At 46.6% G+C, this 19,754-nt stretch overlaps 1 protein-coding gene across 1 annotated transcript in view; it reads left to right on the plus strand.

Moving 5' to 3' along the window:
• Positions 1-6,071: 6,071 nt before the first annotated feature.
• nsmfb (NMDA receptor synaptonuclear signaling and neuronal migration factor b) overlaps positions 6,072-19,754 on the plus strand; it is a gene marked incomplete at its 5' end in the record, with an annotated part of 74,193 nt that continues 60,510 nt past the window's right edge. Inside the window, one exon of the mRNA XM_083645127.1 lies at positions 6,072-6,142. Coding sequence (XP_083501253.1) covers positions 6,072-6,142 — 71 coding nt within the window. The remainder of the gene's footprint in view (positions 6,143-19,754) is intronic.

Genomic DNA, 19,754 nt, shown 5'->3' on the forward strand with positions numbered 1-19,754 from the left:
TGTCCAGAATTCCATCTGTATTGTAGGTAGAGATAACAGTGAAGCTATGATCAAAATAGTCATCCTTCTAATTGTGTTTGAATGAAGTAATGGTGAAGTTGAACTAGTCATCAATTTACCCAGACACCATTGAGGAGGACCAATACACTACTGTATGACTTTATGTGATTACAGGTTTTTAAATGAGTGTTCAGCCTCTTCCCTTGTGATTGATAAGATACGAAAAGCCTTCTGAAGTTCCGATCCTCCTCTCCCTATTGTTATATTCTTTCTTATCACAGTCGCTGTGTAGCAGCGCAGCAGACGGGGTTAGCATCGAGGAAGTTGTGGTGACTCATCTCAGTCTGCGGGGCTCCCAATGCACCGCTAATGAAACTGAGGCTTCGCCAAGGCCCCGGGTCTGTGTGTATGTGTGTGTGTGTATGTGTGTGTGTGTGTGTGTGTGTGTGTGTGTGTGTCATCATCCTCTTTTTCAAAACGTCTTCATCCCTTCATCTTCCATGTGCGCGTGGCTGTGACCCCCCTTCCTCCCCCAGGTTTTCAAATAGCCCTTCCTCCTCTCACCTCTCTTCTCTGCATGTAATTTTCATCAATTAAGTCAAACCTAATTTATATCGCACCTTTTTACAAAGTGCTTCACAGGCCACACACACACCGGGCCGACATTCGATCGGGGCATTACATCAACATCGACAAAGAAAACCAAAAGAGACACAATCACACAACACATACAAGAACACACATTTTATCCGATCACACAACACATACAAGAACACACATTTTAAAATTCATACTGAGATACTCAGAGCATCACTGGAATTTAAATAAAAGGCATCCTAAAAAAGTTGGGTTTTAAATGTTTACAAACGGTCAACAGAATCCACAGAATCAGCTCTAATGTGTGTGTGTGTGTGTGTGTGTGTGTGTGTGTGTGTGCGTGCGTGCGTGTGTAGGTTGTTCATGGGTGCCAGTGTAATGGCGTTGTGTAGGTGGTACTTGCACCCATGTTAAGGGCTTGCCCAGGGGTGGATTCGAACTGCCGACCCTTGGCTTGGGAGACCGACATGTTAACCGCAACGCCAAGAGAGCTAGCTCCCTTGGTGGAGCTGATTAACATGCCTTTATACCTGGAGAGTGAGTTTAACCAATCCACTCGCTACCACTCGGGACTCACGAGGAATCCGTGCTGATTCAACACGGTTATACCAGGACAGCAAAATTGCAGTCACCTTTGGTTTTTAGATTAGCATGTGCAATGGTTGGTTGGTTAGTTATAGGTTGGATGACATACAGTAAGTGACTAGCCTGGTAAAAAGCATCCTGACAACGTGACATTCTGTTTCACTCCACGTATCAGTCTAAACTCCAAGCCATCCACATCAATTACAGTGGGCGGGACTCTGAGCAACTTGTCTTAACAGACAACTCCTTCAGCCAATCGGCATTGGATCCATCCAGTCAAATCCAAATCCACTCGGAACAGTGAAAACGTCTTTTCCGCGGAAAAACTCTGCTGGTGCATATGCTTGTTTTTGTTTTTGTTGTTGTTGTTATTGAGTCTATTTCTGCAATCACACTTATGGCTGTGTTTACTCTACTAAATTGAACGTTCCCGCTCGTTGCTTTGGTAGCCGCCATGCTGTTTTGCCAGCAGCTTCCCTGATTGGCCGGTACATTGTCAACTATACGAGGCAGGTCCCTGATGGAAATCTCTGTGGGCGGGCTGGAAGGCAGACTGATCCGGAGAACGAAACAGAATGGGAGGTCATGTGATCAGGGTGGTTTACCAGGCTCTTATTCACCTTATGTAGACCCGCCCACTTGACCCAGTTGTGTTATGACTTCCTGTTCAAAACGCTGTTACCTGGTCACTAGTACTGTACTGTCACAGGAAGTGTAAACACAATAGGACCCAGGGGTCCTTGAGGGGGTTGCAGGGAGGGTCCCCAGCAAAAGGGGGATCATTTATTTTCACTATAATTCCACCCATAGTAACACAATGACAGAATGTATGGCTATTTTGATCATGGGTTTCATACACTTTCTGTAATAAAACATCTAAAAGCAAAAACCGTATCAGATGGGGGGACAAAGTCTTATCAATGGGGGTCCGTGGTCTAATTTGTGTCCATTTAGGGGTCCCTAACGTTCAAGTATACATACTACTGCATGCGCTGGGACGCGTCATCAGTGATGTTAACTGGGGTCGTGGGGTGTTTCGGGTCTGTCAACATCATACACCCTCGCCCAGTAGACCCAGCCGAGGCCGATTACGACCCCGACCCGCGTCCCAGAAGCAGCCGCTCACGGATCAGCGTCTGCAACGTTGCCCGCGGAAGGGTTGATCACGCCCAATCCGCTGCAATAGAGTTTAGTGCTACACCGCAGTATTGTGAGACCTTCGGTGCATGGAGGTCTAAGGCCCTGTGGGGTGATTCCAGGCCGGGCACCTCCTTCGTCTCACCAGAACCTCCTGTGGCAAAAGGCAATCCTACCATGCCGTACCATGGGCAGGGAGGATGCCTCAAGGAGGCCTGTGTGCTGCACGTCATACACCTGCGACGAGCACCTCGCTCTAGCCTGAAGGACCCCAGGCCGCGCCGATGTTTACGCAGATTTTCAGGAGGCTGATCCGTAGCATTTGTGGATTTCTCCCTCACGAGAGAGCCAGGCTGGGGTGCTAAAACCCATCCCGTACCGGATGCCGTCTCTCCGACCGTCAACTGTCTCTCCAGCTTGTCACCAAACTATACTTGGTTGTCACCTAGTCTATTCCCAAGTGTCACTGGCCAGGGGAGCCAGGGGTTTCGGTTCAAGTATACATACTACTGCATGCGCTGGGACGCGTCATCAGTGATGTTAACTGGGGTCGTGGGGTGTTTCGGGTCTGTCAACATCATACACCCTCGCCCAGTAGACCCAGCCGAGGCCGATTACGATCCCGACCCGCGTCCCAGAAGCAGCCGCTCACGGATCAGCCTTCATACTCTGTCTGCAACGTTGCCCGCGGAAGTGTTGATCACGCCCAATCCGCTGCAATAGAGTTAGTGCTACACCTCAGTATTGTGAGCCCTTCGGTGCATGGAGGTCTAAGGCCCCGTGAAACAGTTTGAGAACCACTGATCTAGGCTACTAGGCTACTGCCTGTCATAATAGCCATATACATGTAGGTGGAAGGATACAGATGTCGTGGATGCAGTTAAAAAGAAGAATTGCATGTTTTCCCCCCCAAGTAATTATTGACTTGCAATTGATTTGTTTTAAGGGATTTCCCTGGATGATTCAAGTCAATATGCAATTTGACGGAATTGGAAATTAAAGACAAATCTTGACTGTGCTTGCTTACTGCCCTCTGTGTTTGTGAATTGTGACTCTGTTTACGTCTATTCATAGCTTTCAAGGGGCGTTACGTAAGTACAAGGAACGCCCCTTCTGGCGGTCAAAACTCAAAACATCAATGGCGCTGAACACTCCAGACGCAGCTGCAGCAAAAAGCGGTCTTTTTTCCACCAGTTTCCAGTCAGGAATATTTAGACCATCTATCAAGCGTTGAAAAAGAACGATATCTAAACAAACTACACGTTTTGGGCACTTCAAACAAACCGAACTATCGTTAACGTTACTGTCCAACACATGGCAGTTCGGAGAAATTGTTTCACAACAAGAGACTGCGTGCGGAGTGCGGACTCGTTTTTATAATGTTGTGGAGCCCAGCCCTCGTCGCGTGTGAAGAGAGAGGGAGAACGGGTGAGACAGAAGCAAACTATTTTTTGCAGATCTCAAAAGCAGGTAAACCACTGTGGGATTAGTGAGACTATTGCTAAAAAGTGATGCCTGGGCTGTCGTCCGCTCAAACAGTACTTCACGGGGCGGCTGCGTGTCAATTGACGTGTCCTTAATATGCAAAGCGTGCAGCTCTAAAACAAACAGCGTGAGAAACTAGTCGACTCGGCGGGCAGCTAACCTCGCGTCACCAGGCTCTTCTCGGCGAGAAAGAGCCTGGCTCCCGCCCACAATTGATTTTGTCACCCTACTGCTTCCGGCCTAGAGCCCGCCCTAGACAGGATGGCAGCGTTTGTAGCTCGTCAACTTTCACGTTAACTTGACAATTTGACCCAAGTATCAGAACGGCAAACAACAAAACAAAAGATGGACGTACCGAAGTTCTTTTAGAAACATTGCGGATTCACAATCTCACATCTTTTAAGCCAATACAGAAGCTTTGCATCAGACAATTAATCGAGGGAAGAGACATCAAGCTAACAGCAACACAGATGTTTTTTGGCGCACTGCCTTCCGGTGTTCATTCTGGTTCCGTGGTTTACGCCCCATGACAAAAAGCGGGGTGGAAGGTGCCCAGACTAGCGGGCAGCAGAATGAACAAGTTTTTTTTTTGACCGTCAGGTGGGCGTTCCCGGCAGGACGTAACGCCCCTTGAAAGCTATGAATATATAGGCTATGCCAAATCTCACCCGACTGCGCTCTTAATTCCTTATTGAACCAGTGTCAAATCCATGGCTCAATTCACTGAAACTATAGCTTTGGCAAAGGGCTTCTGATAGCCTATATGACAGCAAAACATCACAACCTGCTCATATTAATAAATAGCTGGGTGAAACAATATACTTAAAGGAACACTCCGCCCATTTTCAACCAGCTTTGTATCATTAGAACATCAGTAGTATATCAGAAAACTGTAAACGGTTTTGAAGTCTGTCATTTAATTTGACAGTTATTGAGTGTTAAAGTGTGGACCAGTGACATCACTGGTCCACACTAACTCAAATTAATAACTCATTAACTCAAATCAACTCTCAATAACTGTCAAACTATTCATCATTCATCTAGTTTGACAGACAGTTGTATTTCCAAAATGGAACGGTTTATAAACACACTTTTTTTTTTTAATGAAACAGAAGGGTTCAAAGTTTCATTGAGGCTATTGGTTGTCCATATAAGAGGAACACAAAAAATGATATGGCTATATTAAAATGCATTGCGGCCTATGTGGCACAGTACAGCAACCTTTTGCCCAAGGGCCGTGGCACTCAAAGTGTTAACACTCAATAACTGTCAAATTAAATGACAGACTTCAAAACAGTTTACAGTTTTCTGATGTACTACTGATGTTCTAATGATACAAAGCTGGTTGAAAATGGGCGGAGTGTTCCTTTAATTAATATGATAGACAACAATATCATCTTGTTGCTGAATTTCTATTGAGATATTGCTCCCAAATAAGCATCATCACGTCATTGTAAGCATTGTGAGTGCATAATTATAATCAGCAGAGTAGCCTATTGTGCAATAATAATAATAACAATAACAACAATAATAATAATACTTGTTATTATTATTATTATTAATATTATTATTGTTATTATTAGGGGGTTGAATAATTCCTTTTCTGACATTTACCTGATTATTATATTGCAAGGAACGTGAATCTGTGTTGCTGAACCCTCTTGTATGCATCACAATGCAATTCAAGTAGCCTAAACTTGTCATTAATGGTACAACTACTACATAGGCTACTGTAACGCCCCCCCCCCCCCATGTTAAATAGGCCCTATGGGTGCGATTTTATTATGGTTTATTTTGTTCTGCTTGTAACAGCTACAAAATGAATTGTGGGCTCAGGTGCCCACACCTTGTCATGTCCAATCAGCGCGGCCATGTAATGAATGCGTACATAGCCATGTGCCCACCCCGCACCTGTCCAGCAGCCGGTGCGGGAAGGAGGCAGGTCTTCCTTTTATGGCAGCAGCTTCCTCCTGAAGTTTCAGTTGGGTTGAGGAGCGCAGAGGAGAGAGGAGCGCAGCAGAGCCACACTCCGTTTGTCTCCAGCAGCGCTACAGCGCGCTGCTCTACGTTCACTAGATATTATTCTATTTTATTTGACAACAGTTATGACGAATAAAACATAAAACACTTTGCGACTCGAGGCGGGAGGGGGGCCGGCACGGAGGATTTTAATTTCCCCCACCTGTATTTGTCGAGTTTCTCCCTTGTGTTCCCGCGCCGATCAGTCTGTGGAATGGTGTTCTCTCCTGGGTCGTGTCCACTTCAGCATGGGAACTGCGGCGTCCAGAAGGAAGAATCTGAGGAACGATGCGATATCTTCTGTGGCCGCAAAAGTTAGGTGAGTTGTCCGGGGGAGAGGAGGAGAGGCTGGGTGGTAACAGCCGCCTAGGAGACGATCTGCTGCGTAAAAACTCTCCAGGTGGAATTGTATTTGTTGGATGTGAATTAAGACCGTTTGCCAATCGATACTCTTAATTATCTGGAGTGGGGCTGCATGTAGACCTGCACTTGGGGAGTAGCCTACTACAGCCTACTGCTGTAGTAGTGTAGGCTATAGCCTAATCAAATTAATTAATTTAATATGCAGCCACAATGCAATAAAAAGTCACTCTGAATGTGGATGACTGACCTACATGTAGGTTTAGGGCTGCATGCCTCCTGGCTTTCATCCATTCAGTCAATTTGGATTGTTTTAACTCATCAATTTATGATGGAGCTTTTCATTATAAAAAACCTATAATGATTAGGTAAACCATAATGATTACTAGCGATGGGACATCAAAACATATAATAAAAAAAAGGATTTGCACTTTATAATAAAAAAAAATGAATTGTTAGTTACATGCTGGCAAATCATTTGTTATAAAGATTTTTGGCTCAGAAATAAACAATACTGCAATCAACAATACTACTGATAGGCTACACTTTTTGAACTTGCATTTATTACATCGTATGGTGGTTGCATTGAATCGCGATCCCCCTGATCACATATCTAATCATGATACAGTATGAGCAGATACAATGATGACACTCTTGACATACTCTGCACAGTGAGTGAGAGTAGCCTACTCTGTATCATGACAGGAACATATGAGATATAGAGACTGAACAATCACCTCCTCAGCACGAGACCCTACAACTCAAGGACTTCTATCCATCATACTTAATCAGCCTCGCATATATTTATGAGTAGCTGCAGATCAGTGCTAGGCTCTCTGAATGTTATCCATGAAGCCTGTATCTGTAATAGCATAAAAACAGAAGCTTGGATGTGATTTGTTTGGGTGGCTTTAACCATGCAGGCTGCAGCAGACCTGGTGCCGCTGTAAACTGGTGTAAACTCGTAAACTGCGTCTCCTTTGTAGTTTTATTTAGAGGCCATGCAGAAACTTTAAGTGAGTCAGCTGGACTTGTGATGAACTCTTAAAGACATCTGCTGGATGGATGGTGAGTCATGAGCGGTCTCTCTGGGTGGCAGAGCGCGGCGTTCCCGGTTTGCAGGCTGCAGCGTGACTAATGTAGTAGTACGGTAAGCGATGCAGCGGTTTGTGTATGTCGCCCACTTACTGACCTCAAAAGCCAGTCTTATGCTGCATGCCAGACAACTCGGACCGTGGGACTTCCTGACCTCCTACTAGGAAAAGTACACCGGAACGCCACGGGGGGGGGGGGGGGGGGGGGCACTTCAGGGAGAATCAGTTGTCTGACGCCACCCAACACACCGCACAGCGTTGTGCAGCTGGAACGCTTTTGAGTGTCGAGGGTCAGGTGGGACTTTTCAACCAGCAAATTCTCATCTCCGAGTTGCCTGGAATGCAGCATTAGATTCAGCAGTAAAACCAGGCCATCCTTACAAGGATCCTCAGCACAAGGATGGCCTGGTTAAAATGACCCATGTTTACGAATGCGACCTCTTGTGGGTCGTGTGAGTAAGTGCATGTGTGCGGTGCGTACGCCGGAGTCGGGAGCTGTAACCAGGAAGTAGCGGCGACCTCGAAAAACACTGATATTGGGGGGGTACGGTGGTGCAGTGGTAAGCGCTGTCGCCTCACAGCTCGAAGATCCTGGGTTCGATTCTCACCTGGGATGCTGTGAACGCTGAAGGAATGTGTGCCCTTCCGCATGTCCTCGAGTGCCCACCCCCCGGGTGGGGTCGTCAAAAGGGCCTTTCTGTGTGGAGTTTGCATGTTCTCCCCGTTTCCTTCATATAGGAACCCCCTTCACCAAAACATGCAATATCCTGGTTGCTAATGTGGTTCCTCCTCTGTTCGTTAGGGGCGCCTGTTCAGAGGGAGGGGAACTGGTTGGAATAGCGTGAACCTCCCACGTGCTATGTCCTACCGGTGAAGCTTCCCCTGTCAGGTGAAAAGAAGCGGCTGGCTAACTGCCCATGTCTCGGAGGAAGCATGGAGCCAGTTTCGGCTCTCCCCAGATCGGCAGAGGGTGGAGTAGCAACCAGGATCAATAAAAGTAAATTAGCACTAATGGGGGATAAAAATGGGATAAAAAATCGGGAAAAAGTTTTTTTTTTAAAGAAAAAGACTGATATTGAAATAGATGCGGGTGAGGCGTGGGGTTGGCAACTTCCTTGTCTTTCAAGCAAGAGAGGTGCGTTTTTAACCACAACCCAAGCTATATCCCTAACCAACCAAGTTGTTTTAGTTGCCTAACCTTAACCAAGTTGTTTTAGTTGCCTAACCTTACCAAAGTTGTTTTAGTTGCCTAACCTTAACCAAGTTGTTTTAGTTGCCTAACCTTAACCAAGTTGTTTTAGTTGCCTAACCTTAACCAAGTTGTTTTAGTTGCCTAACCTTAACCAAGTTGTTTTAGTTGCCTAACCTTAACCGAGTTGTTTTAGTTGCCTAAACGTAACCTGTAAGCAGTTTTTTCAAATTAACCGCCATGACATGTTTCAAATTAAACGTATCCCATAATGTAGTTTTGGGAGTCATTGGAAATCATCTTATTCTGTCGTTATTATTAGTTATCAGGATGTGTTGAATAAAACACTTCTACACACACACACACACACACACACACACACACACACACACACACACACACACACACACACACACACACACACACACACGCGGACGCACACACACATGCATAGCCTACATCTACTCCCTTACTCCGATGCGTGCACAGCTACTCAGCAGTCACACACACACACACACACACACGTGCACGCGCCCTTAAACACATTGACCTTTGCAGTGACTTCCACAGTCACTCACCGACGCGCTCACTTATGCACATCTCGCCCAACGATCTGTCTCTGTCTCCCTCTGGCTGTTTATCTGTTTATCACCTCTCTGTCTCCCTCTGGCTGTTTATCTGTTTATCACCTCTCTCTCTCCCTCACACCCTCACGCTTAACTAGCCATAAATCAAGTTGATCACACGGTCAGAGATCGCAGCCAAGAAAACTCTGCGTGCGCGCCTGTGTGTGTGTGTGTGTGTGTGTGTGCGTGTGACAGTGTGTGTGGTTCCCGCTCTTTCGGCGCTCGTGAGCGGGCAGAAGTCGACAGTAAATAAATGGTACCTTTCCACAGGGGCTTCAGATGCCGGAATGGATCACTTGCTGGTATTGGACGCTTGTTGTAAGCTTGCGTCACCATGCCTGGTGCCCCTTACTGCCAGGGCATGATCATCCAGCCTAAGACCCGCCCCCAGTGGGGTTTCCTGCTTGTGTGCCGCAGTCATTTCGTTCCCCCCATAGAGACACTGCATGAAATAGGCCACGCCCATCATGGGGGAAAAGCTCCGTTCATTTCCACACACCAGCGTCATTTTCCTTGAATTAAACATAGCTAAAAGCTGCTGTGTGGTGGGCTGCGCACACAACAAATGTAAAAAATCGTCAGTTAAAGTTTTTTTGTGCTCCTGAGCAAAACAAGGAAGCCATTGAGAATTGGCGAGAAGAAAAATGTGGCTCTAGCTGTCAAGGAAGTAAGTTGGAGTGTTCATCTTCCGTATATACGATCTTTTTGTGCAACACGCAACCATGCACGCGACATAGGAGAACGCCAGGATTGGAGCGGGGATTTCTGTTTTCCCCCCGTCTTGGGCGTGGTTTCTGAATGATGACGTGTTACGCAGTGTCTCTATAGAAATGCAGAATCGAGTCGGGCCTAACCTCGCCAGTCTTTTACCGGCTATGCCATTATGTTCTTTGGTTTTAGTTCTTTTGAGCTGTTTGGTGTAGCTGGATACACGTGTCGCCCATGTTTTCTGAGCGGAACGCAAGGTCAGAGTGGAATTGTTTTCTGTAGCACAGCAGCACTTTGCCTCCCGGCGTTTCCCGGAACACCGTGGTGTGTTTCCGCCCCATAGACGGATGACCAATGGTACAATGCTTTTGGCCCCCAGACTAGATAGGTGGGCTTCGATATGGTTGGTTGCCGACCCTGATTGGACAAACGCTGTGTCACTCACTGGGCTGTCTGCCCTGATTGGACGAATGCTGCGTCACTCACTGGGCTGTCTGTGCCCGGATTTCAAATTAGAAAAGCATGGTAGCTTTAGGCAAACGGTCTCTTCTGAAACATTTGATGGCTGAAATAAGCGATGTAGTGGCTGAAACTGTCCTCATTTTAGCTCCACATTGGTTACTTTAAAAGTTTGTGGGCGAGTTTTGTGAGTTTCCGAGTTTCTGGCTTCCACCAGATTTGCTTTATGAGAAACGCCATCTGAGTGGCGACTTAAAGTTCAAGATTCAAGATTCAAGATTTTTATTGTCACTCCGTGGTACAAGTATCACATGTGAAATTCTTGTGCTGTGGACTCCGTTTACAACATAGTACAAATATAACAGGGCATATGGGTGCAAAAGCAACAAGAGACACAACAAGCAATAAGGCAGTAGAGTGATAAGACAAGTCAGAGACAGTGGCATATTCACTGCACATAGGTGCACATGTCATGTGCATACTTTAGACGTGCTTAAACATTTTAAATTCGACGTATTTGACGTACAGGTGCAAATAGCATATACCTAATTAAACATACAATTAAATATTAGACATACATAATAGTAGAAGCTACAGTACGGTACAGTACAGCTACTACACTATTTGTGTATGTTAAGGAGTCTCGTGGCCTGCGGGAAGAAACTGTCCCTCAAGCGATTTGTGCGTGCTTTTGGGACCCTGTATCTCCTCCCTGAGGGTAACAGGGAGAACAGGCTGTTGTGGGGATGGTTTGTGTCTTTGATGATCTTCAGGGACCTCCTGAGGCACCGCTGGTTATACAGTTCCTGCAGTTCTGGCAGCTCACATCCTGTTACGTGCTGGGCCGCGCGTCTTGTTGACGTTGACGTTTTGTAACGTCGGCTGGTGAAAGGCACACCACCGTGTGTTTGACAAATGGAGCAGCTCATCTCACCCTTACTATGCTCGAGCCATGGATATACATTATACAGTACAATAGTGTGCACCATTTCTCCTGAAACGTATCTTTCGGTTTGGGCTTTTTCTTCTTTACATTACCGGCTCTCGTTCTCTGGATCCACAACAGCGTTGTTGGCATCAGTGGCACTCGGCATTGGCAGGATTAACATGATTATTAACGTCGTTATTATCGATATCAGATTCTTCAACATCAACAACGTAAACATCGCTGACACTGACGCTACTCCCCTCGGGGTCTGCTGGTTGCAGCTGTTTAGGAGTCACGAACGAACCCGGTCACGTCACCACTTTCTGGCTGAATGTCCGACAAATGACACCATGCACAACTGGGCTTTAAGTGCTGGTCTGTTTGTGCCTTTCCGCTCATTGTGTTATTTATTCATCTAAGGTTTGTTTTGGCTGCCTGGGTGGCTTCTTGTTGGCAGAGCCGGGCTCATCAGAATCAGAACCAGAATCAGAGTAACTTTATTGATCCCCCTGGGGGGAAACTATGTCATGCTAACAGACATCAGCAGAATTACTGTAGAAATGGGATGAACGGAAGTCTCTGCTTTTGAAAATTGGCTGGCTTGAAAATAGATTGTCTCTTTTGCATATTTCTTCATTGTAACGCTAATGTCTGCATCATTTTGCCAATGGACCCCCCCCCCCCCCCCGCGCCGTAAGACGATTGTTAAAAGTGAAAGAACAGGTCAGAAAGGTTGATTAGGACTTGTGAAGACATGCAGGGTCTCTGGATCTCCTCCTATGTGAGACTTAAGGTCATGTTTAATGTCTGAAGAGCCGTGGAGGGAGGGGGGACATTAGCTTTTTCCACACTAGAGCACTCGGTGACGACGGGGTCAACCGCTCCACCGCCCCGCGCTCGTGACGAGCCTTTAGCAGGATAGCATTAGTTCTGCTTTGATCACCCCCCCCCCCCCCTCCCCCCCCCATGACTCATCGCCGACGTGCACGAGCGAGCGAACGCCGCCGCCGGCTTGATTATTTCAAGGATGTTTGAGTCACTTCCAAATGGGACGACGGTCTTCCGCTTTGGTGAAAATGCGATTTCACGGCCTCTCTCTGTCTGTGACCAGGAGCGCTGCTAGCTGCTGCTCTCCTCATCACCAGGAGCGCTGCTAGCTGCTGCTCTCCTCATCAGCGCACAGATTAGCTCCAGCTACGGTCTAGGAGCTCGGACACATCTGCGACCCCTCTCTGTACAAATCAAGCTGTCGGAGTCACTAGCCCAGCCATATGGGTTTTTTCGAAGGCTGCTACAATACTGCCGATATTGATGCTTGCCGATTCTTTTTTTTATGCCATTTCTCTTACTGGACGGAGCGCAGTGGAGAGAGAGACTTGAAAGATGGGAGAGCCATTGATACGAGGAGTGAGAGTGTTTTATGTGGGTTAGACAGTGCTTGAAGGCAGGCAGAGTGTGGCAGGTTTGTTGAAGGCGGCTGAGTAAAATCCTCCCACACGACACGGGGAAGTGGTCAGAGGTGATCAAAACACCCGGCTATAAACACAATATGAGTAAATAGATATTCAGGGAGGAACCTCCGGCATATCGGAGGTAGACAGCACTGACTGGCTATAATAACTTTTTTTTTTAGGGAAACCACACAGGCACGCACGCACACACACACACACGCACGCACGCACGCACGCACGCACGCACACACACACACACACACAGACTACTGTACTTTCAAGATTTCAAGGCATCTATTCGTTAAACCCTATTGAAATTGGCTGATGTAGGTTATCTGTTTTGCCATGGTTCACCACGGATTAGCCAATCGCAACCAAGATCAGCCAAAGGCAGATTGCAATTGAAATAGCATCCTTTTAACCAGTAGATATCTCTGTGTGTGGTTTAATTGGTGGAGTAAGTAAGAACGACCCTCGGTGACCTCTATTGGCGAACAGTAGGAATAGCAAAAACATAGATGGAACTGAAAGGAGTTTTGAAAAGAAGTCAAGTCATTGCCGAGTCATTGTTATTGATAAAAAAAACAGCGTGAATCCCCCACAGGCATATTAGGGTCACGTTGTGCTACGGGACAGTAAAGATCGGACTTACTGCCCCCTACAGCAGCAAAGGGGAACTTCTAAATGGTTATGAAACGGTCTAAAGCAGCCAACCTTTTTGAGGCCGAGGGCTACCTGAAGGGTAGAGAGTCATGTGGGGGGCTACCTGTTGAAATTTGCTCGATTTACCTTTAAATAATGAGTATTATGCATTTAATCAAGACATACACTCTTTTCTTTCACTGTTGTGAAGAAGAACTCTTCCTCCCACTCCTCTTGAAATTGGTAATGTTTTTTCTTTCGCTTTTCTGCCATTGTTCTTGCTTTCCATCATTTAGCTTAGCCAACTGATATAATCATTGGCAGCTGGCAGTCACACTGTCGCAGAGTGAATGACCTAGTGACGTAACGTAAAACTAAACTTTGACCCCAGCCCAGGTGGATCAAAATAGTTAATCAATAATTAATTATACACAGACAATAAATTATACACAGACAATAATTTTTTTTTTTTTTTTTTTTTTTTTTTTACATTTTTCTGAACGTGGCCTGCGGGCGCCACAGCGCCACCCCCGCGGGCGACCAGGTGCCCGCGGGCACCGTGTTGGCTACCACTGGTCTAAAGGCTCGGTTATTCATACGGAAACGGACGGAGCCTTCTGGCCGTACTCTGCGTTCATTTTGTGCGTGCGTCAATGGTAATTGGGGGAGGCTCGTTGACTCAGAGCAGCGCTGCCTGGCCTGTCGCACCTCGGACAGCCCGGTGGAGACAGCAGGGAGGAGGAGCCTCTGTGTTCAGGAAATGTAGATTTCGCTCCGGGCGAACAATGCCGCTTTTGTCCACAGGCGCCGCTACAATCGACGCAAACATGAAAGTTCCCCATACAGTAGCTGCTTTAATTAAGGCCACTATCGGCCCACTATATTAGCATAACAACACATGGGTGGAACCCGAGCTGACCCGTGCATCTGCAGCTGGCTACCGGTGTGTTTTAGAGGAGACACTTTACCATGTGAGTGGGCTGGAGTGTTTCTGTTGATGTAGCGCCCCTCACAGCCTCCGGGGAGGTATCAGGGTAATTGGCTGACTAAGGGCCTTTGTTGTCAGCGGGGGCCTAGCACAGCCACACAGCATAAGAGTTGCTTAATGAAGTCCTCAGTCTTTTACCAGCCAACCTGCCTCGTGTGTGTGTGTGTGTGTGTGTGTGTGTGTGTGCGTGCGTGCGTGTGTGTGTGTGTGTGTGTGTGTGTGTGTGTGTGTGTGTGTGTGTGTGTGTGTGTGTGCACGCGCAGTGACACAGAGACAGAGCCATCTATAGGACAGAGTGGGTGCTGTCTCGTTCTCGCAGTCTGCTGATATTCAGATAACGAGCCCGCCCGGATCTTCTAATGATGGAGGAGAGTCACAGAGCGAGGTGGCCGCCAACCTCCTCATTGATGTGGCTAATGATGGTGTGTGCATCCTGACTGAGAAGCTCCTGGGAGGGCACAGCACAGCACAGCGGGGCCCAACCAGAACATAGAACAAGTCCATCAACTGGGTATACGTGGTATATGTGGCTATCCCATATATCAGCCAGGAACACTCAGTGTGGAACACCTGCAACAAGCTTTGATGGATGTTTCTTATATAGGGCCATATGAAATCAGTTTATGTGCACTCCAGGGAGTATCAAACAGATGTTGTTTGTTCATTTTAAGAATGGCGTTTACCTGTTTTTGCAAATTAACTCTTTATATATATATATATATATATATATATATGAATCTGTAAAAAATAAAATAAACTGATTTCGTATGGCCCTATTCACCTTATGGCCGTCCTACGACTTCCGGCAAAAAAGAAAAGAAAAAAAAATGGCTGGCTGCTCCAATATAATCTAACTCTGAATTAACTAATACTTTAGCCAATTGTATGTAACATACCAAATAAAAGCAAACGGCAATGTCTAAGAATGCAATGCCATGTAACTGGCTCGTTAATTCTCGCATTCCAGGGAATTACGTTAACGTGTGCGGGTCTTATAGACGTAAGTGGCTCGAGCTGCGCTCGGAGGAGAGAAAACCTTCTGAAGCTTTCTTTGTTGGAGTCCAGCTATGTTTTACAAGAAAGTGCTCGTCATTGTCGACGATAACGTTATCTGACCTGGCTAACAGTGGATACTCGCTTGCTTGCTGTGTACCGAGCTCAAAGTAGTAGGCTACGTTTTTGTTTTACACCCTGCACTGTCCGCTACAAAACAACTCTCTTCTTCATGACGTTCTTTCATATTTGGCGCCGTGACCGCCGGAAGTGTTAGACGGACCCGGAAGAATTTGGCCCACTGTAAGGTCTGAACATAAGGTGAATATGAAATCAGTCTATGAAATCTGTCTGTTTCAGGGACTTTTCACCCTGACAAGAATAACATTTTAAGGGGAAGCATAATACTTGGGAGTTTTTTTTTGGGGCATAAAAATATCGTCATCAGCCTTCAAAAAGCTCCATTAGGCTGAGGCCTATAAGTGATAACGAGCTCGTCAGTCAGCAGCATACTTTATCACATTCCAGCCTAACAGCATCTAGCGGCTCGTTTAATCACCACCTTAACACGAGGCGGTGTGAGGGCGGGGCGCTGGCACCCAGCTCAGGCCTCCCGCCAAATCCCATGACCCTTTTCCCTGTTTGGGCTCCCTGAAGAGGAGAGGCAGGAAGCTGCAGGGAAGAGGATAAGTGACTAACTGATGTTTGTGCTGTCAACGTGACGCTCCTCTCTCTTATCTGATGATGGAGCTTAGACAGAGAGAGTGAGAGAGAGAGAGAGAGAGAGAGAGAGAGAGAGAGAGAGAGAGAGTGAGAGAGAGAGAGAGCTGGAGGAAGAGGAGGAGGTGAGCGAGGGATGGATCTGCAATCCGCAGATACAGTACATAGAATATCACATTTCTGAACCAACAATACATTGCACATCACGTGTCTAGATATGTGTGCATCAACGTTAAACACGTTATCCACCTTATTTCTAGCTGCCATGATGCCTGATGGGTGCTTCTTCCGCTTCCGGCGTAATAAGACTGTTTTTACAGTCTATGGTTTTAACTTGAGAAAAAAAACGCCAATGAGGATTTTACAGCAGAGCCATTCTGCTCTACAGCCGTTTGCAGCCGTTTGGGTGCTGGGATAACGTAATGCATTGTGGGTAATCCGCTACTGTGGCTAATGCTAGCGGCTAGCGTTAGTTACTTTACATGGCAGTAAAACGCCACGGAATGACCAAATTGATTTAACTTTTAACCATTTCGAGTGACACTGTTTCCATACGGACCCCCAGCGTTGCTTAGTTGTTTATAATGTGACTATATTTATAACTTTTATAACGTCCTCCAGTTTCCGGTTTATAATTCGGGTCTGCAGCCGAGTATAACAAAGGAAATGGCAAGCTGCAACAATAAGTCAAAGTTAAACCGGACCTTGTACCCACAATAATTTTTTACAGTGGGACATTCAAAAATAAGGTGGATAGAGTCTGCTATTGGAATAGTACGGTGGCCTGTAAGGGTGTCGTGGTCAGGGTGGATGGAGGGCTTTCCCATTGGAGAGCCATGTCCTGGTGTGTTCAACCGTAAGCGTACTCGGGCCAATTCCCCCCTGCTGTCCCGGTCGTTGCTCCGCCCCCCTCTGCCGATCTAGGGAGAGTTGTAGACTTGCACATACCTCCTCCGACACATGTGCAGTCGGCAGTCACCAGCCGCTTCTTTTTACCTGACAGCGAGGAGTTTCACCGGCAGGACGTAGCACGTGGGGCAATCACGCTATTCCCCCAGTTCCCCTCCCCGCGAACAGGTGCTCCGACCGACCAGAGGAGGCACTAGTGCAGCGACCAGGACTCGTACCCCACAGGCTTCCCACCCGCAGACACGGCCAATTGTGTCTGTAGGAACATCTGACCAAGCCGGAAGTACCGCTGCCGGGAATTGAACCCGGGTCTCCGCAGTGGTAGGCGAGTGCTTTACATCGACACTACCCACATGCCCGTAAGTCACATTTGAATGTTTTTGTTATTTAATCCAAACCTTAACCAAGTTATTTTACTTAAACATAAGCATAACCATAAACATAACCAAAGGCAAGTTTTTTCAAATCAACTGCCGTTTTGTGGTAAAGGGAAAACGCACATATGCCTGGTTTGCAGACTGTATAAAATGCCAACGTTTTATTCTGGCGACTGGTTTGAAAAGGACGAGAAGGAGGGATGAGAGAGAGAGGGGACGGAGGTGGAGAAGAAGAAGGAGGAGGGAGAGAGGCAGAATATGAGAGGGAGAGAAGGAGTGAGGGAGGGAGGAGGAGAAGCAGGTCAGCCTGGACTCTGGGAGCTCTCAGAGCGACGAAGCTGATTGGCTGAAGTGAGCCTCTCTCCCCCGAAATGAGTGTGACACATAAAAGACAGCATCAGCCCACAGGGACGTCCTGTAACACACACACACACGCTCGCACACACACGCACGCACGCGCGCACGCATGCACGCACGCACGCACGCACGCACGCACCCGTACACACGCGCACACACACACACACACACACACACACACACACACACACACACACACACACACACACACACACACACACACACACACACACACACACACACGCACATACTGTATTCATTCAACCATGTATTTATGCCAACACGTGCGTATACAGAAGCCCATACATACACAAACAAACAAACACACACACATGCGACCATGTATTAAGGCTGGGTAATATATTGATATGATATCGATATCGTGATATGAGACTAGATATGGTCTTAGATTTTGGATATGGTAATATTGTGATATGGCAAGTATTGTCTTTTCCTGGTTTTAAAGGTTGCATTACACTAAAGTGATGTCATTTCCTACTTAATTTCTAACTAATTTCCCACTTAGTCATTATATCCACTTATAAAACGGCTCTCTCAAATCAAGCAATCTGATTGGTTCACAGCCATTGTATAATTCCAGTAACCGAGTTCAATAACCCATGGCCATGGGAGAGAGAGAGAGAGAGAGAGAGAACCACAACAGCACACGCAGTGCGAGCCCCCGCTGCTCTGTCACTTCCTGAAAGTCTTCGCTCTTAAATGTTAATATACTTGGCCAATACGTATCTATCATACAAAATAAAGCAAGCAGCCAAACGGTAATGTCTTCATTTAATGTAGAACGCAAAACGTCGTTAAACCCGCATTCCTGTGATAAAGTTAACGTTTGAGTCGGCTTTAAAACGGAGGGTGGTGGAGGTGGGAGGGACTATTTTATTTCGTGGAAGACTGATTTACAGTATGAATAACAGACATTTAGCCATTTAGATTGCTTTATTTATTACACATGGAAATATAAATGACTGGTCTTATTGTTTTGTTGGCAAGTGACCATGGTATAAGCGGGTTAATGCACTTCGAGGTGTACATTATCACTTTTTAAGGGACTTCGCGGAGGCAACCATCCTCGGCTTCGCCTCGGACGGTTCACGCCTCTCGCGTCGTCCCTTAAAAAGTGATAATGTACACCTCGTCGTGCATTAACCCTTACTTATACCATGGTCTGAGTGAATACTCGATTCTGATTGGCTGCAAGGTGTCCATTAAAAAGTGATATTGTACAGTGATAATGGACACCTAGCTAAATGGTCTGTTCACCGTTCATATCAATGCGCCATAGTTTCATCAGTGTTATCAGGAGAGCAGTTTGAGCTCTATACCCCTGTTAAGGGTTAATATGACAATTTTGGATGTTGAGAAAAAAATTGACTCGGTCAAAGTAAGTATTTAAATCACCCCTGTGTGCTCAGTTTATCAAAAATAACTCTTATTTACTATTTTGATTTTCGTTTCGGAGATTTTTAACCTCGCGTCACCAGGCTCTTCTCGGCGACAAAGAGGATATTTCCCTCGCTCGTGCACGAGCCCGGCCTTTGACACAGAGAGAGAGAGAGAGAGAGAGAGAGAGAGAGAGAGAGAGAGAGAGAGAGAGAGAGAGAGAGAGAGAGAGAGAGAGAGAGAGAGAGAGAGAGAGAGAGAGAGAGAGAGAGAGAGAGAGAGAGAGAATTTTCGTTTCGGAGATTCCCTCTCCTGAGAGAAGCCGGCTCTGTTCTGGTCAGCTGACAGAAACCGGGCTCTCAGCTGTCAACTGTCAAACCTCCTGTTTACAACTTGCAGCAACCAGCAGCCAGGCGCTCTGGGAGAGCGCGCGCTGCCTCTTATCACTGATACAAATCAAGGGGTCCACCCGCTATGCACAAATCAAGTCAAAGAGGAAAAAGACGAGATCAACAAAAAGAAAACAACGCAATGGGCAGTTAACAGCAACACACTGAGAGACGTCCTTGTACAAAACATACCTGGACTCCAACATACTGAAAGCAGATAGTTTTCACTCTACTCCTGCCTCGCGCCATTTACGTCTTATAAGACCCGCAGACGTTAACGCAGAGAGTTCTCTCTGCATGTCACCACATACAGCCCCCGCTGCTCTGTGTTACTTCCTGAAAC

This window comes from Poromitra crassiceps (assembly GCF_964638095.1).
Source record: "Poromitra crassiceps genome assembly, chromosome: 10".
Taxonomy (NCBI): Eukaryota; Metazoa; Chordata; class Actinopteri; order Beryciformes; family Melamphaidae; genus Poromitra; species Poromitra crassiceps.